The sequence below is a fragment of the Anser anser genome (genome assembly GCF_964211835.1).
Source record: "Anser anser genome assembly, chromosome: 11".
Classification (NCBI taxonomy): Eukaryota; Metazoa; Chordata; class Aves; order Anseriformes; family Anatidae; genus Anser; species Anser anser.
This window is the reverse complement of record NC_139732.1, coordinates 4,299,912-4,316,598: the sequence shown is the minus strand read 5'-3', so window position 1 is coordinate 4,316,598 and position 16,687 is coordinate 4,299,912. Positions and strand designations below refer to the sequence as shown.

Below are 16,687 nucleotides of genomic sequence, written 5' to 3'. Positions count from 1 at the left end.
CCAGGGCTGCCCCAAACCCTCCCAGGTGTCATTTGCAGAAGCATTTACTTTCTATCAACAGAAGCGAAACTGGCCCCTGTGTCTATCAAAATATATCGGTGTGGTGAGAAAAGAACTGTGACAAAAATCTGAGAATAGAGTGCTGAACAGGACTTGCTTCCGCTAGAGGATTTAGGGCAGAGATGAATATTGATTAAATACAGTAGGACTACCGAGTCTCTTCATGTATGCTACAGTGCTTTTACACCAACTCAAAGTGAATGTCTCATCACATGCTTCATGTGTATAGAACTGGATGATTTTTGCAGCATTCTCCTTCTCAAAGGTGACCTGCACTGCTTTAATTTTTGAATGGATTAACTCCAAACAGCAGGGTATGAATTAAAGGCTCCTCGAGCAGCCGATAGGAGGTATTTTGGTTATTCGGATAATGGAGTTGCTAGTCATTTAAAAAAATTACAGGGAGAAATGTTCTTAAATGTCAGCAGCTACAGAGTGCTGGAATCACTTATGGGATTTCACGAGTTGCTATAAAACATGGTCCAGCAACAGCAAGAGCAGTCTCCCATTACTAGTCCCGTAAGTCTCAGTGTCTGCTTAAAGGACCAGATACTCCTCCGCTGTTAATTGCCATCAGCTCCTGAGGTCAGCGATGCTCCCACATTGCATATCAAACGAGATTTGGTGCTAACAGCGGACTATGAGATTAGGACTAAGAGAAGACAAAGATGACTGTCCCTTCACGAGGAATTCTGCTGGTTTCACCCAAGGGTCCCTTCAGACTCCTCCTGGCTTTCCCAGAAAGGTGCTCAGGATCCAGGAAGGGGACTTCAGAGCTTCTCCCAGCCACCTTCTCTCTAGGGGATGGCTTAGGAATGAATTCACTTGGATAAAGTGGCTAAGAGTCCTGCTGCCAGAGCAAATGCTCTGTGTTTCGACTTACCCTACAGCAGAGAGAGTCTTCTCTGCTAAAATCTAATTTGGACGTGGAAAGCTATGAAAAAGCCACAGGATTTTTCTAGAAAAACAACCAATTTCAGTTTGCCTAGCTATGAAATAATGTTACCTATATGCCACACAGTCTACTGTGGTACCTGAGTGACAGTTACAGAAAAAATATTGTCATCAACAAAAGAGCCTTCACTTTTAGCGCTGAATAGTTCTCCTCATTTCACTGAGAACTGCTGGTGTGGATGATGCTGCAGGATCAGCAACTGCAAAGGGAGCTACTCCCTGTGATATCCCTGCTTTCATCAACTGTTCAGGGCAGGTGATATCTTCTCTGCTGCAGAAGTCCCTTTTGCTGGCAGGATTGAATCAATAAATGACTTCACATGTTGTTATGATCCTAAGAGCAAAATGATTTGCACCAAATACTTGCCAGTCAGCTAGCAGCACAATAGTCCCCCATTATAATTTTAGTAGAAGATGAGAACATAAAAAACGAGTCTTGTTATTACTCTGTTAAGACTGTGAAAAACACACTCATGTTCCTAATTCCTTACTTTAATTGAATACAAAGGTATCAGTGCTAAAGTGTTCAGTTCCTACATATAAAATCAAATTTGGTGGGTAATAAATACAGGAGGACTGAAGGTTTAACGTTATAAACCAAGGGACACATTCAAGATAAAACTGTCTTCACTTCAGCAACACTATTACTACAATAACAACCTTAGATTTATTAAAATAGAACTAAGTTCAAATGCATTTACCTTTCCTTTTCATTTTTATTACTTTTTTATATATATCTAAGAAACAAAACTCACTTAAACACAAACTGGTTATTTTTTGATTCCAAACCTTTATAAATTTTCACAATGCAGAAGAAATTTTTAAACATCAATTTTAATAAAACTTAAGTAAAAGTTTTTCAGATATGATTTGCCACTATTTCATGTATACAGCTGGTAATTTGATACAAAAAGGCAACTGCATTCTGAAAACATCTGGTTCTTTGGGGTAAAAAGAGAAGGATTTTACGTTGTGAAGTCTGCTTAGTAAGACAGCAAAAGAAAGCAATCCTCGTATCAAGGCCGCCAACTTTCCACAGCTACAGTTTGTCATCCCGTATGTATTATTTGTCTTTGGATGTTCACAGTTTGATGGTGCGTTTTGTTTATCCATAGGTGTTTCAAAGTCCTCCTGGCTGGAGTCCTCTGGAAGAGCCCAGAGTCACGGAACTGCCTCGCCCGCAGAGGACCAGCTAACCCATCCCAGGGATTTGCCTTGAAAACTTTGCTGCCGAGTGTAGGCGCTGCTGGATTTCCTTTCTCAGGTATGCCTGTCATGCGGCCTGGCAAGTGAAGCACTCACGGGGACGCTGGCAAGGTGGTGATAAAACTCACTGCACTGCTACATGGCTTAAGGCCATGTATGCGAAAAGAAATGATGCTTGCTTACTGCATGAAGCTCACTGAGCTTTTGGGTGGAAAAGCAAAGCGTAAGTGATTATTAGACTGTTTGATTAAATGGTGTTTAATAGATATTGCAATAAAAGCTTTTATGGTTGGCTGGGCCTGGCTGCACCTGCCTGGGGAGCTGGGCTCTGCCTGCTGGCAGGGTTCAGGCTCCCAATAAAACCTGTGCGGAGAGGCACAGAGCTGCTCTTCAGGCAAGTTGTCGTGGTCCTACCAGAGGGCCTCTGCAGGGTTCAAATCATGATATGATCAGTAAAAGTGACTTGAAAATGCTCTGAAAAAAATGGCCAATAGGAAGTACCGATTTGATGCAGTTTCGGTATCCTTCAGGGTTGCATGGATGTTCTGAAGTGCCCAGCTGGAAGGGCTCTGAGGGGCAGAACCACGCCAGCCTCCAGCAGCCTGGCCAGGCTCGAGCTAGCTGGGAAGCTGGGGACTGTCATTCTTCTAAAAAGTGGCCTTAGGTATTCCAAAAATGAGTGTTTCTAAATAATTTTTCCATAGAAATGTTCGTGTATCTTTGCATTCAGGTATGGAAGGAAACCTTAAAAAACATAAAGGAAATTTCCTGTGGTCATAAAAGCCACTTCGTGTGCCATCCCAGTGATTAAATAAAGTTGTGGCTGGATAAAATGGTGGCTTAATGGAATTTCAGAGGGGAGAAAAAAGCCAAAGACACCTCAGGTTTATTAAAATACGGTTTCCCCTCATTGCTTACAGCAAAAATCAAACTATGCTTGTGGTTATAACTCACTGTAACGACTTTACTGACTTGACTCGCGAGCACTTCTGGTTTTTAATTGGGACATTTGCCTGAGAAACAGCTGAGCCGCACAAACGGTTTCTTTTTACGACCCGGTATTCTGAATCGACAGAGTTGTGCGTTTGGTTTTTCCGTCACGTATTTTAACAAGTAACAAACGCGGGGAGCTGGCAAGTCTGACAGCAGCTCTGGGCAAAGCCCCGTCCTGCGCCAGGAGGCCGGCGGGCAGGAAACCTCGGCGGCGGCGGGAGGGAGGCCGGGCGGAGGCCGTGGCGGCGGAGGCGGTGCCAGGCCGGGGCCCTCCCGCCGGGGGCGGGCCGCGGGGCCGGGCCGGGCGCGCCGCGGCGGGGGCCGCCCGGGTGGGCGGGGGGCGGGCCGGGCCGGGCCGTGCCGCGGCTCCGCCGTGCGGGGGCAGAGCCGGGGCCGCCCGCGTGCGGGAGAGGAGCCGCGGCCCCGCCGCCCCGTCGGAGCGCACCGGGAGCCCCGAGGAGGAGCGGCCGCGGCGCGGTGATGGGTCTCGGAGGGGAGCCCGGCGCCGCCTCCTCGCTCCTGGGCAGCGGGAGCCCCTCTTCGGCGCAGGGCAGCTGAGCCCCGCTCGCTGCCGAGCGCGGGACGAGGCTTTACCGCTCGATTCCCAGGATCGCCGCCTCCAGCCCCGAGCGAGCCTCGGCCGCCGGCCGCGGATTTTACGTCTGGTCCACCCCGTCCGGGCGGAGGCTGTCCGGGAGGCTCGGCGGGGAGCCGGGAGCCTGGAGCCGGGCCGCGGCGTGCGATGGATTGAGGCGTGCCCGGCTGCGCCCCGAGCCCGGCCCCTCGATGCGATGGGCAAGCGGGGGCTCTTCGGCACCCTCTGTTACCTGATGGTCAACGCGCCCCTGCTCTTCGGCGTGACCGGTGAGTGGGGGGCTGCCGGGGCCGGCACCGGCGGGGACCCGGGGCGGGAGGGCGGCGGGGGCGGCTGGCAGCAGTGCCTCCGGCCGGGGGCTTCCCCGGAGGACCGGGAGGGGGAAGGGAGTTGAGGCCCCCGTCAAACCTCTCCTGCCCGCTGGAGCCGCGGCACCGGCTTGGCCCGGTGCGGGGTGCCCGGTCCGCCCGAAAGCGCTCAGCCCCTGGGCTCCGGCAGCTCCCACTCACCGAAAAAGCCTGGTCTTGGCTTTGAACCTCCCGTTAACCAGCCCTTGTCACTCTGTCTTCCCCTCCCAGCTACCTTTACCGAAGTTCCCAAAGATGTGACTGTTAGGGAGGGAGATGATATTGAGATGCCTTGTGCTTTCCGAGCCAGCGGATCCACCTCGTACTCCTTGGAAATCCAGTGGTGGTACCTTAAAGAACCAGCCAGAGAACTTGCACACGAATTAGCCATCAGCGTCCCCGGCAGCAGGAGCAAGGTAACGCGGTGCTGTGGAGACGTGTCTGTGCAGCGTGCGCACAGGGTGGTCAGGATGGACCCCGCGGTCCCAGAGAGGAGAGCGGGTACCGGCAAGCAGGTGAAAGCACCGGGACGGGGAGGTTGGGGCATGCACCGGGGGGCTTCACCCCAGAAAAAAAACAAAACAAAACAACCACAAAAAAAAAACCACAGTGCTTTAAGGATCGTAAATAGAAAACGCTAAATGTCCTGCTACAAAATCGGCAACGAAGACTCGAGAGAGGCAGTCAAAAGTAGCTGTAGTTTGAAGTGGGAACGAGGAAAAGAAAGTGCTGCTGTGAGCTCTGTTGGGAATTGCCATAAGAGGTGGGAGAGCCTCTGTCTGCACCCTGATAGCAGATAAAGCCATGAGGGAAACACCTCTCTGCCTTCGGATGTTACATACATCTCAGTCTGAATATGCAAATGCACACGGTTTCTTGGGCTCTCATACGCACCTGTGTCCGTACCTGGAGCTTGGCAAGACACTTCCACGCAGTTGGGTGAAGAAATTAAAATGCACAGAGTTCAATCTCGCGTGTCCCCTCCCCTAGCAAGCCGCCCGGCTGGAGGGCAGGCTCTGCTGAGAGGGACTCGGCTGCCTTTCCCCAGGTCGTGCCGCAGCCCCCAGCCCTGCTGCGGCGATTTGGGGTGCCAGCTCTGCAGCGCGGGGCACGTCCTGCCCGGCCCCGCAGCAGCCGCCTGCACCAGCTGCCCTCCACGCTCCGCTTGTTTTCCTGCAGCGCTCGGATAGCGATGCAGAGCAGAGCGTACCGCCTCTGAGCTAATGCGGTGCCGCCTGGCTGGGGAAAGTGTAAGTCACTTGTCAGGCGGGGAAATAAATCGCTCGGATTTAAACGTCTTCTTTAACCTCCTATAAACGCCGTGAGTTGCTTTCACAATAAACGATGACAGGCTGTGCCTGCGGGATGATGGCCGGCTCCCCAGGAGGCGCATCCCGGGGCTCCGAGGCGCCGCTCGGTGCCGGGGTGGGCACGGGCCGGAGGGGCGGCACGGCGTGCAAGGGGCGATCCTCGGGGGCTGTCGGGGCTGTCCCCCGGGCTGTGGGCAGAGGAGCGTCTCGGGGATGCGCTGCCGGAGCTTCCTCTGATCCTTGTCCTTCTCCGTTCCCGCAGGTGGCAAACAAGGATGCAACGAAAATCAGCGTAAGTGCAGCTGGGGCTGGGGGGCGCGCACCCCTCCCGTACACGTCGGGTCCCGCCTCCTCCTCCTTCACCTCTTCCTCCTGCGGGAGCTCCTCGCACGGACGGGGGGGGGGGTGGCCGGGCCTCTCGAGCACCCCTCGGGGGGGCCTCAGCTCGGGGGGCCGGGCCGGGTGCTGAGCGGCGTCGGGGCGCTCTCTTGCAGACGGTGCGCGTCCAGGGCAACGACATCTCGCACCGGCTGCGGCTGTCGGGCGTGCGGCGGCAGGACGAGGGCGTCTACGAGTGCCGCGTGGCGGACTACAGCGCCGACGAGACGCAGGAGCACAAGGCCCAGGCGCTGCTGCGCGTCCTGTCCCGCTTCGCGCCCCCCGACGTGCAGGCGGCCGAGGCGGTGTCGCACATCCAGAGCGGGACGGCCCCGCGCCGACACGGCCCCGCCGCCAGGGCCACGCCGGCGCCCGGGCCCGGGCCCGGCAAGCGCCCGCCGCCCCCCCCGGCCGACGGGCGGCCCTCCGCCGCCAGCACCGCCGCCACGGCCTCCTCGTCGGCCTCGCCGCCGCCCGGGCAGGCCGCCATCCTCCGGCAGCAGCACGGGTCAGGTAGGGCGCGGCGGGGGCCGGGGGGACGCGGAGCGGGCGTGAAACGGCCCCCGAGGGCGGGACGCGGGGGGGACGCAGCCCGAAATGGCTTCGGGGCGGCAGCATCGCGCTGGTGCTGCTCGGCCGCCGGTGTGTGCTGCGGTGGGGAGGGCCCGCTGCCACGTTGCCGTGCTGCGGCTAGGCGTGGGAGGGAGCTGGAAAGCTCCGTTTACGCTACTGACAGCAAAGTGTGGGACGATGAATGCAGAGTCTTAAATCTGCGTTGCAAAGGTACTGCCAGCCGCCTGGTGCTGCTCCTGCCGAGGTGGAGCTCCTCGCAGCTCACGTCGAACAAACGCCTCTGCCGAGTCACCTGTGGGAGAAGGGGAGCAGGCACACCGCACCGGCTGCGCAGGGAAAGCCCCGAGCTCCCCTCGCTGCTTGGTCTCTTCTGACGCAAATTCATAATCCTCGAGCAGGAATATTCACACTTCTTCCTGGCACCTCTCCACTCTCGGAGCAAATGTTTGCAGGTTTTTGCTCACAGTGAAGGAAAACTGTCACTCATGGTCCGCTGTGACCTGCTAATGCTTTATGGGTGCAGTGTTTTCCCTGGTTATGAGCTTTTGCTCTTTGTGAAGAATTTGGTTTGTTTGTCAGGTAGAAGTTTATGTGAAAATTAGGTTTTACTGTCTGTTATTCCTAAGACTGTAAGTTACGTGTTCACTGGTAACTAGTGCAAGGCAAAGTGATAATTCCTGAGGTGTAGTTACAGATGCCTGGGGCACATCAAAAAGTTCTGGTTGCTTTTGCTGAATTCAGTGACCACAACAAATGAACCCAATGCCACAATACATCTGTTCTTTCCTATTGGAAAGACCAGCTGTCCTCCTCAGAGCCCAGGGCTGGTGACTGTTTTTGTGTTTCTTCATTCCTCTCTCCGATAGTGAGTATTCTTGCAGTGTTTTCTGTGCGAACGACAGAAGTTTCATTTAGGATTTGCAGTGCTGTGCACCCTGCCTGCTGCACCCGGAGCTTACATGGTGCATACAAACTAAAAACAGGACGATGGAAGCTCTGTGGGCTCAGCTCCATCTCAACAGATGGATGTGAGCGTGTGCTGCCAGGACAGCATGTCGCATATGTCTGTTAGGGCAGGACCCCTGCCCAGAGCGTCTAAGCTGCTGTCTGTCCTGGTATTTTACATGTCTGTGCTTCAGGGATGTGGTACGGCTGCATCATTTCTAGGCTTTATTATGTATTGAAAATATAAGCATTGTGGTCAGCACTGGACGTAATGGAGTGACATCAATCACTAAAAAAGGTGGTGAAATTCAGGAGGGTATTTTGTGGGGATCTCCAGATGGAAAGTGATGCAAAGAGGGCTGCAGCATGGCTAAAACAAAGCCTCCTGCTGTGCCACCGCTGTAGTGCTGGCTGGCAGCTGCCAACACTGCCACGCTGTGGCGGCTTCCCTTCAGGGACAAAGCTGAAGGTGGCGTAGGGAGCACACGACTCTTGCTGATGTTATTTAATTTAGTAAGCTATAAACCAGCAACTGCCCTTGTCTCTGTACAAGGGAGGCAACTCCTTTTGTATATTTGCTATGGTTCTCTGTGAAAATAACATCTTTTTACACTGCTTAAATCAAAAAACCCAGATGACAGGCTTCTGCTTTGGCTTACTGTAATTTCTGTGTTTGTGGCAGCTGCCTCTAAGTACTTGCAAATAAAGCGTCAGCCCCAGCATGGCTCAGGAGATTGGCAACTGGAAGACTTGACACTCAAATCTCCCAATTCGGGTGCCTTCTGGTCCAGAACTGTCTGAGCCCTACTACCAATGGATGTCTCTCTGGTTGCTTTGGTAAGCAGATTGCTGCTTGCTGCCCCCATCCCCGGTGTATTTAGACAGACTGGGCTGGGCACGTAGTTTGAAGCAGAGAGAGATGGCTTGGTGTGGAGACAAGAAATGGATTTATCTACCCTAGATGAGAAGTGTCTCTACCTATCCAGAATAAATATATACTAATGGATAAAATGCCAGTGTGGAAGTCAGTATGATGAGGAACCGCAAGGGTTTTGCCTGCTTTGTGAGGAAACGGGAGGCTTGGATCTCCAGCACTGTCACTCTGATGGGATAAGTACTAAACTTCCTTCAAAATGTCTTAAAAGAAATGGCATCATCATGCTTCAGAGTTCCCCATTTGTATGGTGAAGTGGTGTTTTTTAGAGCTGTTCTAAGTGGTAGTTAATTTTCTCCATAAAGAATTCTGTCTCTTTATAGGAAATATTTTGTCTGTGGTTGTTTGTTTGTTTTTGGTTTTGTTTGCTTTCTTTTTTCTGTTAACTGGAAGCCCTGTTTCAAGTCCACCCCCTCAAAGCAGTGTAGCAGCTGGCTTTCAACAGAGTAGGGGACCGTAAGATCAAACCAGGTATTTGCTCACATATGGTGTATGAGACTGCAGGACCTGGTCCTGTGTTGGTGTATGGATTACAGACATGCATAGTGGCATGTTACGTATACCTCATCAGCATACTTTGAGCACAGTAGCACAGATGCAGATAAGTACTTGCACCAAATCTGTGTGGAACAATTGAATCATTTCATACAATTACTCTCAAAAGTCTTTAGCATTTGTAAGTCTTCATTGTGCATGGGGATATTTCTTCTGCGTAAAAGTAGAAATGGGCTCAAACAATGTGTTTGCTGTCAGTGATTAAGAAACACCCTCATGTAATAATACACTGGAGAGCTCTGCCTAAAAGCTGATGGCATGGCACTAGCTACTATTTCCTTGATTAATTGCAATCTAATCCTATTTTCATTGCAATAGTTCAATATGTTCCGTGTAGCAAGATAGGGTCTGTACGTGCTGTATTTCAATAAATGCGATTATAGATCAAATGCTGCTTTCAGATGTGCCTGCAGGGCTCTTGTTGACTTCGGTTGGAGTCCCAGTCATGCATGCACTGTGGAAAAATGTGATTCTTTACATCTTCTTGTTGAACTGAAACATGAATTTATTAGAATAAATGTGTCTGTCATTGAGATGCTTTAAAGAACATTGAGTCCCGTCTGACAAACCAGGTCATAAATGGAAAATCCATAGTTTGGGACAAGTAATCTGAAATCATATTTGGTAAAAAGTTGTGATCAGCATCACAGTGTATAAGGGGTTAGATCTGATGTGACAGACAAACTGCCCAGTGTGCTAGAAGTGTCAGCTGCTCAAATTGAACGTTATCGGTAATGTTTAAACTACAGTATGAAAACTCAGTGCTGTGATCTCATGAGATCAAAAACATTACAGCTCATCTGTCATTAAGGTAGACTAAAGTAGAAACTGAAAACATCTTATTTAGACTGCAAGGAGGTAAAGGTCTGCTGGTAAGGTCATTGTTTTTAATACTGTTAGAGTTCTCCATGTGGCTCTAAAGGAGAAGAAATGCTTAGCTTTCAAATTAAATACTTGTATGCAAATTGAATCTTTATGGTAGGAATAAAAACAGGGTGAGCAAGCAAAGGACTGCATATAGTGCTAGTATCCTTGGAAGTGTTCTTGGTTTTTACAGCATAAATGGGAGGAATAGGAGAGGGACTTTCTGTCCCAGGAAGTTCTTAGTCCAAATGAAGAAGAGGATGGACACATGGCAGGAAGAGCAATGAGTGAGTTTGTCAAGTGTGTGGTGGCTGTGAAACTAAACACGGAACGTTAATTTCCAAATCTCCTAAATCTGAGTTCAGTGCGTTAGTCATGAGCCTGACCTTGTCATCTGTTAGCTGAGGTAATAACCAGGATCTTTGCACTGACCTTCGGGGAGGCAGATTGGCTGTATTATATGCTACCAAGTGGTCTCCAAAATGAGTGCCTGTGTATTTGCTTGGGGGCAATTTTTAGTTTAACTTCTGAGCAGAATTTAGATCAGACATTGCAGCTTCCAAATTCCCTTTTATTTGTTTGATCTCTAGCCACAAAGCTCTGAAGTGAGAGCTTTAAATAAAATAAACAAAGATGGGAGTGTGAAACAAGAAACTGTGCTTCATTATGCTTAGAGTGCTCTAGGAAGGACAGAGAAACTCATGTGTTATGCAGAGATGAAGTGTTCACAGCAAGGAAGAAAATAAGTCTTCACTTCATGCCTATCCTCCCGCCCCTCCCCCCAAGCCTTTTATGTCTGATGCGGAAGGAAGTTTGCTTGTGGGCTGTATGGCCTGAGATAATAAAGCACCAGGTCCCAGTTCTGCAGTCCCTGTGCATGAGCAGCTCCCAGTGATGCTTGGAAGAATAGTGCATGCACAAAGTCGAGCTGTGGCAGCCCACCTTGAGGCAGGAGACCACATTGGGAGCATCACACCTCCACTGGGGACTGGGAAGCAGCTTTGCTGCTGGTGGTGGCTTTTATTTTTTGGTTGGTTGTTTTTTGTTTTTGTTTTGAGTTTTAGAGATGGGAACGTAGTTTCTTGATTATGGTGAGCTGTGGCATGTTGGAGGCTGTGGTTGAGTTTGGATTAACTTTTCGGTGAGAATTTGGGTCGAGGGCTCTTCTGGCTCTGTCAGAATTTGAGTGACTGTGCATGCTAGTCTGAGCAACAGCCAGTACAGCTCATTTGTCTTTAATAGATGAGCTTTTCACAAAACAGCAAGAAAGGGAAGTCTCTTTTTTGTTGCACAGCTTAGGCTCCCATCTCTGTAATGTCTGGATCTCCTTCACTCCCCCCATGCTTTTTATGAGACCATGAGACATACCATAGCTGTTTGTAGTTAAATGCAACCGGGGTCACATCACATTTTCCTTTACATTAAATAAGGTAGCAAAATACAGAGGCCAGAACTGAATTATCAGGCTGACCTCCTAAATGTCACTGGATAATAAACACGCAAAAAGAATTCTCATTAAATACACATCACTGGCACTTCAATATCTAGGCAAATTAGACTCCTTTGGGGACAAGTGAGGTCAAATATCTTATTTTGTGTGTGTGTAGTATGGATTAATTCTTGAACTGGACAAAAAAGACAAAAAAGACTGGTACGGAATAGACAGGGATCTCCTGGAAGGAGTCCAGCGGAGGGCCACAAAGATGATACGGGGCCTGGAGCATCTTCCCTGTGAGGAAAGGCTGCGAGACCTGGGTCTGTTCAGCCTGGAGAAGAGAAGACTGAGAGGGGATCTCATCAATGTGTATAAATACCTGAGGTGTGGGAGACAGAGGGATTTGGCCAACCTCTTCTCAGTGGTTTGTGGGGACAGGACAAGGGGCAATGGCCACAAGATGGAGCACAGGAAGTTCCGCACCAGCATGCGAAACAACTTCTTCACGGTGAGGGTGACGGAGCACTGGAACAGGCTGCCCAGGGAGGTTGTGGAGTCTCCCTCTCTGGAGATATTCAAGGCACGTCTGGACGCCTCCCTGGGCAGCCTGCTCTAAGGAGCCTGCTTTGGCAGGGGGGTTGGAGCCGATGATCTTTCGAGGTCCCTTCCAACCCCTTTGATTCTGTGGACAAAAGCACGAACTGCAGTAGTGTGTCACCTCATTACCTAGGGCAGAAACAAGCTGTGCTAGGGTGTTTCTGTACTGTGGAAATGCAGTTTATTTGAGTAACCTCCTTTGAGTGATTCTTGCTTGTTTCTTGGAGGACAGGACAGACAAAACCGTACTAACCTATTTTATGAAAGCCTGTGTGATGTCCTTGAAGAAATTTGATTATTAGTTGAACTTCTTTAATATCCTTAAGTTATTGATGAGAATACTAAAAACAAACAAAAAATGAAAGCAACGAAAGGAGTGTTGCAAGTTATTCTAATAGATGTAGTAGCTGTATGTAAAATTGGTTTAGACTTTGGTATGAGATTTCACATTTGTGAGTGAATCACAGAATCATCTAGGTGGGAAGAGACCTCCAAGATCACCGAGTCCAACCTCTGACCTAACACTAACAAGTCCTCCACTAAACCATATCACTAAGGGCTACATCTAAACGTTTCTTAAAGACCTCCAGGGATGGTGACTCAACCACTTCCCTGGGCAGCCCATTCCAATGCCTAACAACCCTTTCAGTAAAGAAGTTCCTCCTACTATCCAACCTAAACCTCCCCTGGCACAACTTTAGCCCATTCCCCCTCACCAGGCACGTGGGACAATAGACCAACCCCCACCTCTTTACAGCCTCCTTTAAGGTACCTGTAGAGAGCGGTAAGGTCTCCCCTGAGCCTCCTCTTCTCCAGCTGAACAACCCCAGCTCCCTCAGCCGCTCCTCCTAAGACTTGTTCTCCAGACCCCTCACCAGCTTCATCGCCCTTGTCTGGACTTGCTTGAGCACTTCCATGTCCTTCTTGTAGCGAGGGGTCCAAAACTGAACACAGTACTCGAGGTGTGAAAATATTTTTTTAATGGAAATTTGTGTGATGAAGGCTGAGTGCACCCGTGTGTCTTTTTGCATGAACAAACAACATGTAGGACAAGAATATACATGTACAGTGGTTGGTGGGCTTTTTTTTGGTACAGTTTTCTGATAGGTTGCAAAATGGAGCCTGAGTTTGAAGTACAAGCTAACAGTCTGTATAATATGCAAGAGAGGCAGAGAATTGTTATGTCTTCACCACCTCTGATGCAGCTTTACTGATGTATGATCTAACACTTGAACTGTGTTGTAGATTATACAGTTTCCATATATTTTAAGTGGCATGCTTAGCAGTCATAGCACTAAGGAACATCGAGGCAATCGTAATAGGACTGGTTTTGAGAAGGATACTGATCATGGTGGTCTGTAGTTGAAAAGCAAACATAAAGCAGGAGCTGCCAGGGAATGAATATTACAGCAATCCTGTCAAGATGGTGTTTCAGTCTGACAGGGCTGTACTGGTAATAAGACGGGTTTCTTCAGGGTTTTGATTTAGCATTGCTAAAGCAGTGGGAATGCTGACAGGTTTGCTATGGCTGTTTATTACGTGTGGTTTTTTTTTAAATTAGATAATGGCAGAGCAGTGCCATAAGTCAATAATAAACAGTTCAAATAGGTTTGCATTGGAAAAAATGGGGTTGTCAGTGGAATGGTATTATTTGTCACAGCAGCAGTTAACAACCAACTATTTTATATTGCTAGGCTGTTATCAGTTGGGAGGCAATTTTATTAGCTGGAAAGCGGCAGTTTGGCAGAGCAGCAACTGTGCTCTGTGGAGAAGTCAGCATGTCAGTAGTCAGTTGGCAGGTCGCTGTGCCCCGGCTGGAGAGCGGTGCTGCGCTAGCAGAGCTTGCGTGGGATGCCCAGTGCTGCTGGGGTGTCTGGTCTTACCCTGCATTTGTACAGCTGTGGCTAAGAAGCAGAGCATCATTCTGGTGCCTGCTAGGAGCAGCAGCTAGCTTCGACACAAGGCAGAGAGCACAGTCAGTAACTCCTCTGATAGCCATCCTCGTCTGTTGGTTGTGTTATTGGCTGTTGGTCATGTATAAAATTCACCCCTTATTTGTACTACTGTGTGCATTTTAATATCAGACTTCTAATCTGAATCCCTCTCATGCCAAGGACCTGGAGATTTTACATACAGGAGGGCACTGAGGAATATTCCGTGTCCACAGTTACTCCATGTAACCCTCTGCTGGCTTAGTCTGTAAAGGTTTGCCTCTCTTAGGCACGGCAATGTCTTCATTTAGCTAAGATCTAGCAAGTAGCAATCGGTGGAAAGGTTTGGAGGGTCTTTGTATCTGTGGGTTGCACACAAAATGTCCTTGTTCGTTTATAGCAAAAAGGTGATCCCTTCTTGACACAAATTACAGGCTCTGCTTTTTTCAGGTACTCTCAGTACAGCGTTTTTCCTTGCATCGTCATGTTTTCTGCTAATGTCTTAGCTCTTTTCTTTAAGTATGGATAAGATGAGGTTATTTTTTGGAAAAAAAAATCCTTAGATAATCTGCACTTTTATCAGTTTAGCTTTAGTAATTCTGATTGGAATAATAATTGCAACTACACTGGCAGCTTGCTCCTAATCGTAATCAAATCAAAAATACTCTAAAAGACAATGAAGTGAGAACTGATGTGTCTTGTTCTTTACTTCTGGGTTGCAAATGTTTACAACATGTATCACATCTGCAGAATGTGAAATCGATGTTTCCATCTAGTGTGATTTTTATTGCAAGTCTTTTCTGAAGTGTTGACTTCTGGAACTCTGACCACATTACTATCCAGCTTGCATGCTTTTTGTGACTTGGCTTTTTAGTTCTCCTGCTTATAATGAAAAACTTGAGAATATGGCCCAGGCTCAGTTCAAAGCTCAGTAGCTGAAACCCTAATCCCAGCATTTTTAGTCTGCCTCATGATTTGGGTTACTCGAGCTGTTGGTTTTGCTATTTGTGCACATCAGTATGCTGTGGAATTGCTCACGAAGTAGTACTGAAGAAGGATGTGCAGGGCTGGATGCTCATTTACCACCTAAACTACCACTAATGTAGTTATTTATTTTTCTGTATGTTTTAGCTCAAAATTCATTTTTCACCAAATCATATTACAAAAAATTGTGTATCTCTCATTATTCAAGTGTCAAGCAGTAAATTAATGGTGCTTGATTTTTTTTAAGTTAGTTTTAGATCATGGAGTTGCAGAAAATTCCAGAGTGAAATAAATTCACAGTTGCATGTTTCGGGTCTCTACCATCAGCTATTTGGAGTCTTTACTTCCCGTCAAGCAGAGGTCATCTCACAGATACCAAAGCAGAAATCTGTTTATGGGAAGGTGCTACAAAGTAGAGACCAGCTGCAGTAGAGACTGGCTTATTTAAATTCAGACCAATATACCGTATTTAGGCTGTATAATCCATATGGAATGAATGACTCCTCAAGTTTTCAGGACACGTTGCTCTTCTACCCTGACACTGTCCATAGCAGCGTTTCCTTTTGGAGCTTGTTATAAATCAGTGCTGGTGTTTTCTTGAAGCTTTTCCTTAATTTCTCCAAGAGCAGGTACTGCGAGTGGTCAGGTGGTTCATTTGGCTGGCTCCAGTTCAGGACAGTTCCCACAGAACAGCCACTCGGGGGTCTGGCTCCACATGAGCCAGCTCAGCGGCCGCTCCGTCAGCGCTCGGGACACCACCTTAGCTCAATAGGCAAGTTTCATAACTGGATTGAGGCTTTCAGTAAGACTGACTGCTCTGGATGTCTTTGGCTGCCACAGAAGGGAAGACGGTATGCTGAGGGAAAATGTGCCAACTGTTCCCCATATTCCGTGTCCCTACTTGTAACTTGAATGGGAGATGAGTTTTTACCAGCCTGTTTTAAGAGAAATGTCATGTTTTCCCGGCAACCTGAAAAGTACAAGAATTTTTGATAAAGGTAGAAGTATTTCTTGCTCTCTGCTTGGTATGCATTTCCACACATTCATCAAATCAAATCCACTGCTGTAACTATACCCCCCTTTCCGTTTGTTAGTGGCCTTAATGAGGTTTGGTTGAAATGAGCTCTAATGTGATCAGAAATCCACTTCAATAATTACAATTGCCTTAAGAGACACAAACCCAACTCCTGTACCTGCTCCTGTCTCCCTCCTATTCCATGGGCGCTCAGGCAGACTGATACCCAGCAAAGCACTGCAGTACTTCAGCAAATCAAAACTGCAGAAGGAACCTTTTTCTCTTCTACACTTTGTATCAGAACCAAACTTTTCTATCTGCATCATTTCCTTGCATGACTACACACTCCTCTCCTCGCAATCTGATTTTTTTTTTATTTTCTCACCTGTCCATAGCTGTATGATATATGTGACCTAGTTTTCACAGAATGTGTTAAAGCAGGGACTTCAGGGTATTCAAGAGCGCTTAAGTATGTCAGTAGACGTGTACAGGGAGCTGGGAGATGCTGTTTCACGAGAAAACAAGATTCCCCTGGTCTCCGTAGCACTGCTGTCATGCCTCTCAAAATACTGCAATTCCCATGCCTTTTCTGCTACCTGTGCTGTAGATTACCACTGAAGCACCAAAGTCATGTCCTAGATGGGCTTTTTCAGATGTGACATAAGGAACAACCAAAATTTAAGAACCAGGATGCTACACAGAATTGTATTTATTCCTTAAAGAAAGATGCTTATTTTTCTGCCTGTGCTGGAAATGGCATTGTGCTGCCCTTTATGCAGCCTCTGGGGAATTATCCAGCCTGTCGTATGTCACCGCCACGTTCATTCACACGAGTTCGGTCCAGCACATACACAGATACAGGTATGGGCAAACATCAGATCATTTCAGGAGGACCGTATACTCCAAATGAAAATACAAATCTTATTTGAAATATTAAAACCTGTTGGCTTTCCAAAACTAGGAGTAGCTTTCAGTTACCCTTGCTAGAGGGTATTTTGGCAATTAATTTCT

At 48.3% G+C, this 16,687-nt stretch overlaps 2 protein-coding genes across 5 annotated transcripts in view; one reads left to right on the top strand and one right to left on the bottom strand.

Annotated features, from left to right (window-relative positions):
- VSTM2B (V-set and transmembrane domain containing 2B) overlaps positions 1–16,687 on the top strand; it is a 113,902-nt gene that overhangs the window by 88,872 nt on the left and 8,343 nt on the right. Inside the window, exons 2-6 of one of the 2 annotated variants that reach the window (XM_083852184.1) lie at positions 2,130–2,278; positions 3,822–4,077; positions 4,387–4,571; positions 5,728–5,757; positions 5,960–6,356. In XM_083852184.1, coding sequence (XP_083708310.1) covers positions 4,005–4,077; positions 4,387–4,571; positions 5,728–5,757; positions 5,960–6,356 — 685 coding nt within the window. In that variant the 5' untranslated portion in view covers positions 2,130–2,278; positions 3,822–4,004. Of the gene's footprint in view, positions 1–2,129; positions 2,279–3,771; positions 4,078–4,386; positions 4,572–5,727; positions 5,758–5,959; positions 6,357–16,687 lie in introns of those variants that run through there. The other variant, XM_083852185.1, reaches the window with a different exon arrangement.
- Positions 8,205–16,687, bottom strand: part of LOC310905635 (protein C19orf12 homolog) — an 85,610-nt gene continuing 77,127 nt past the window's right edge. For all 3 annotated transcript variants that reach the window (XR_014589187.1, XR_014589188.1, XR_014589189.1), the window contains one exon: positions 8,205–15,631. The gene's annotated coding sequence lies outside the window, so the exon portion shown is untranslated. The remainder of the gene's footprint in view (positions 15,632–16,687) is intronic.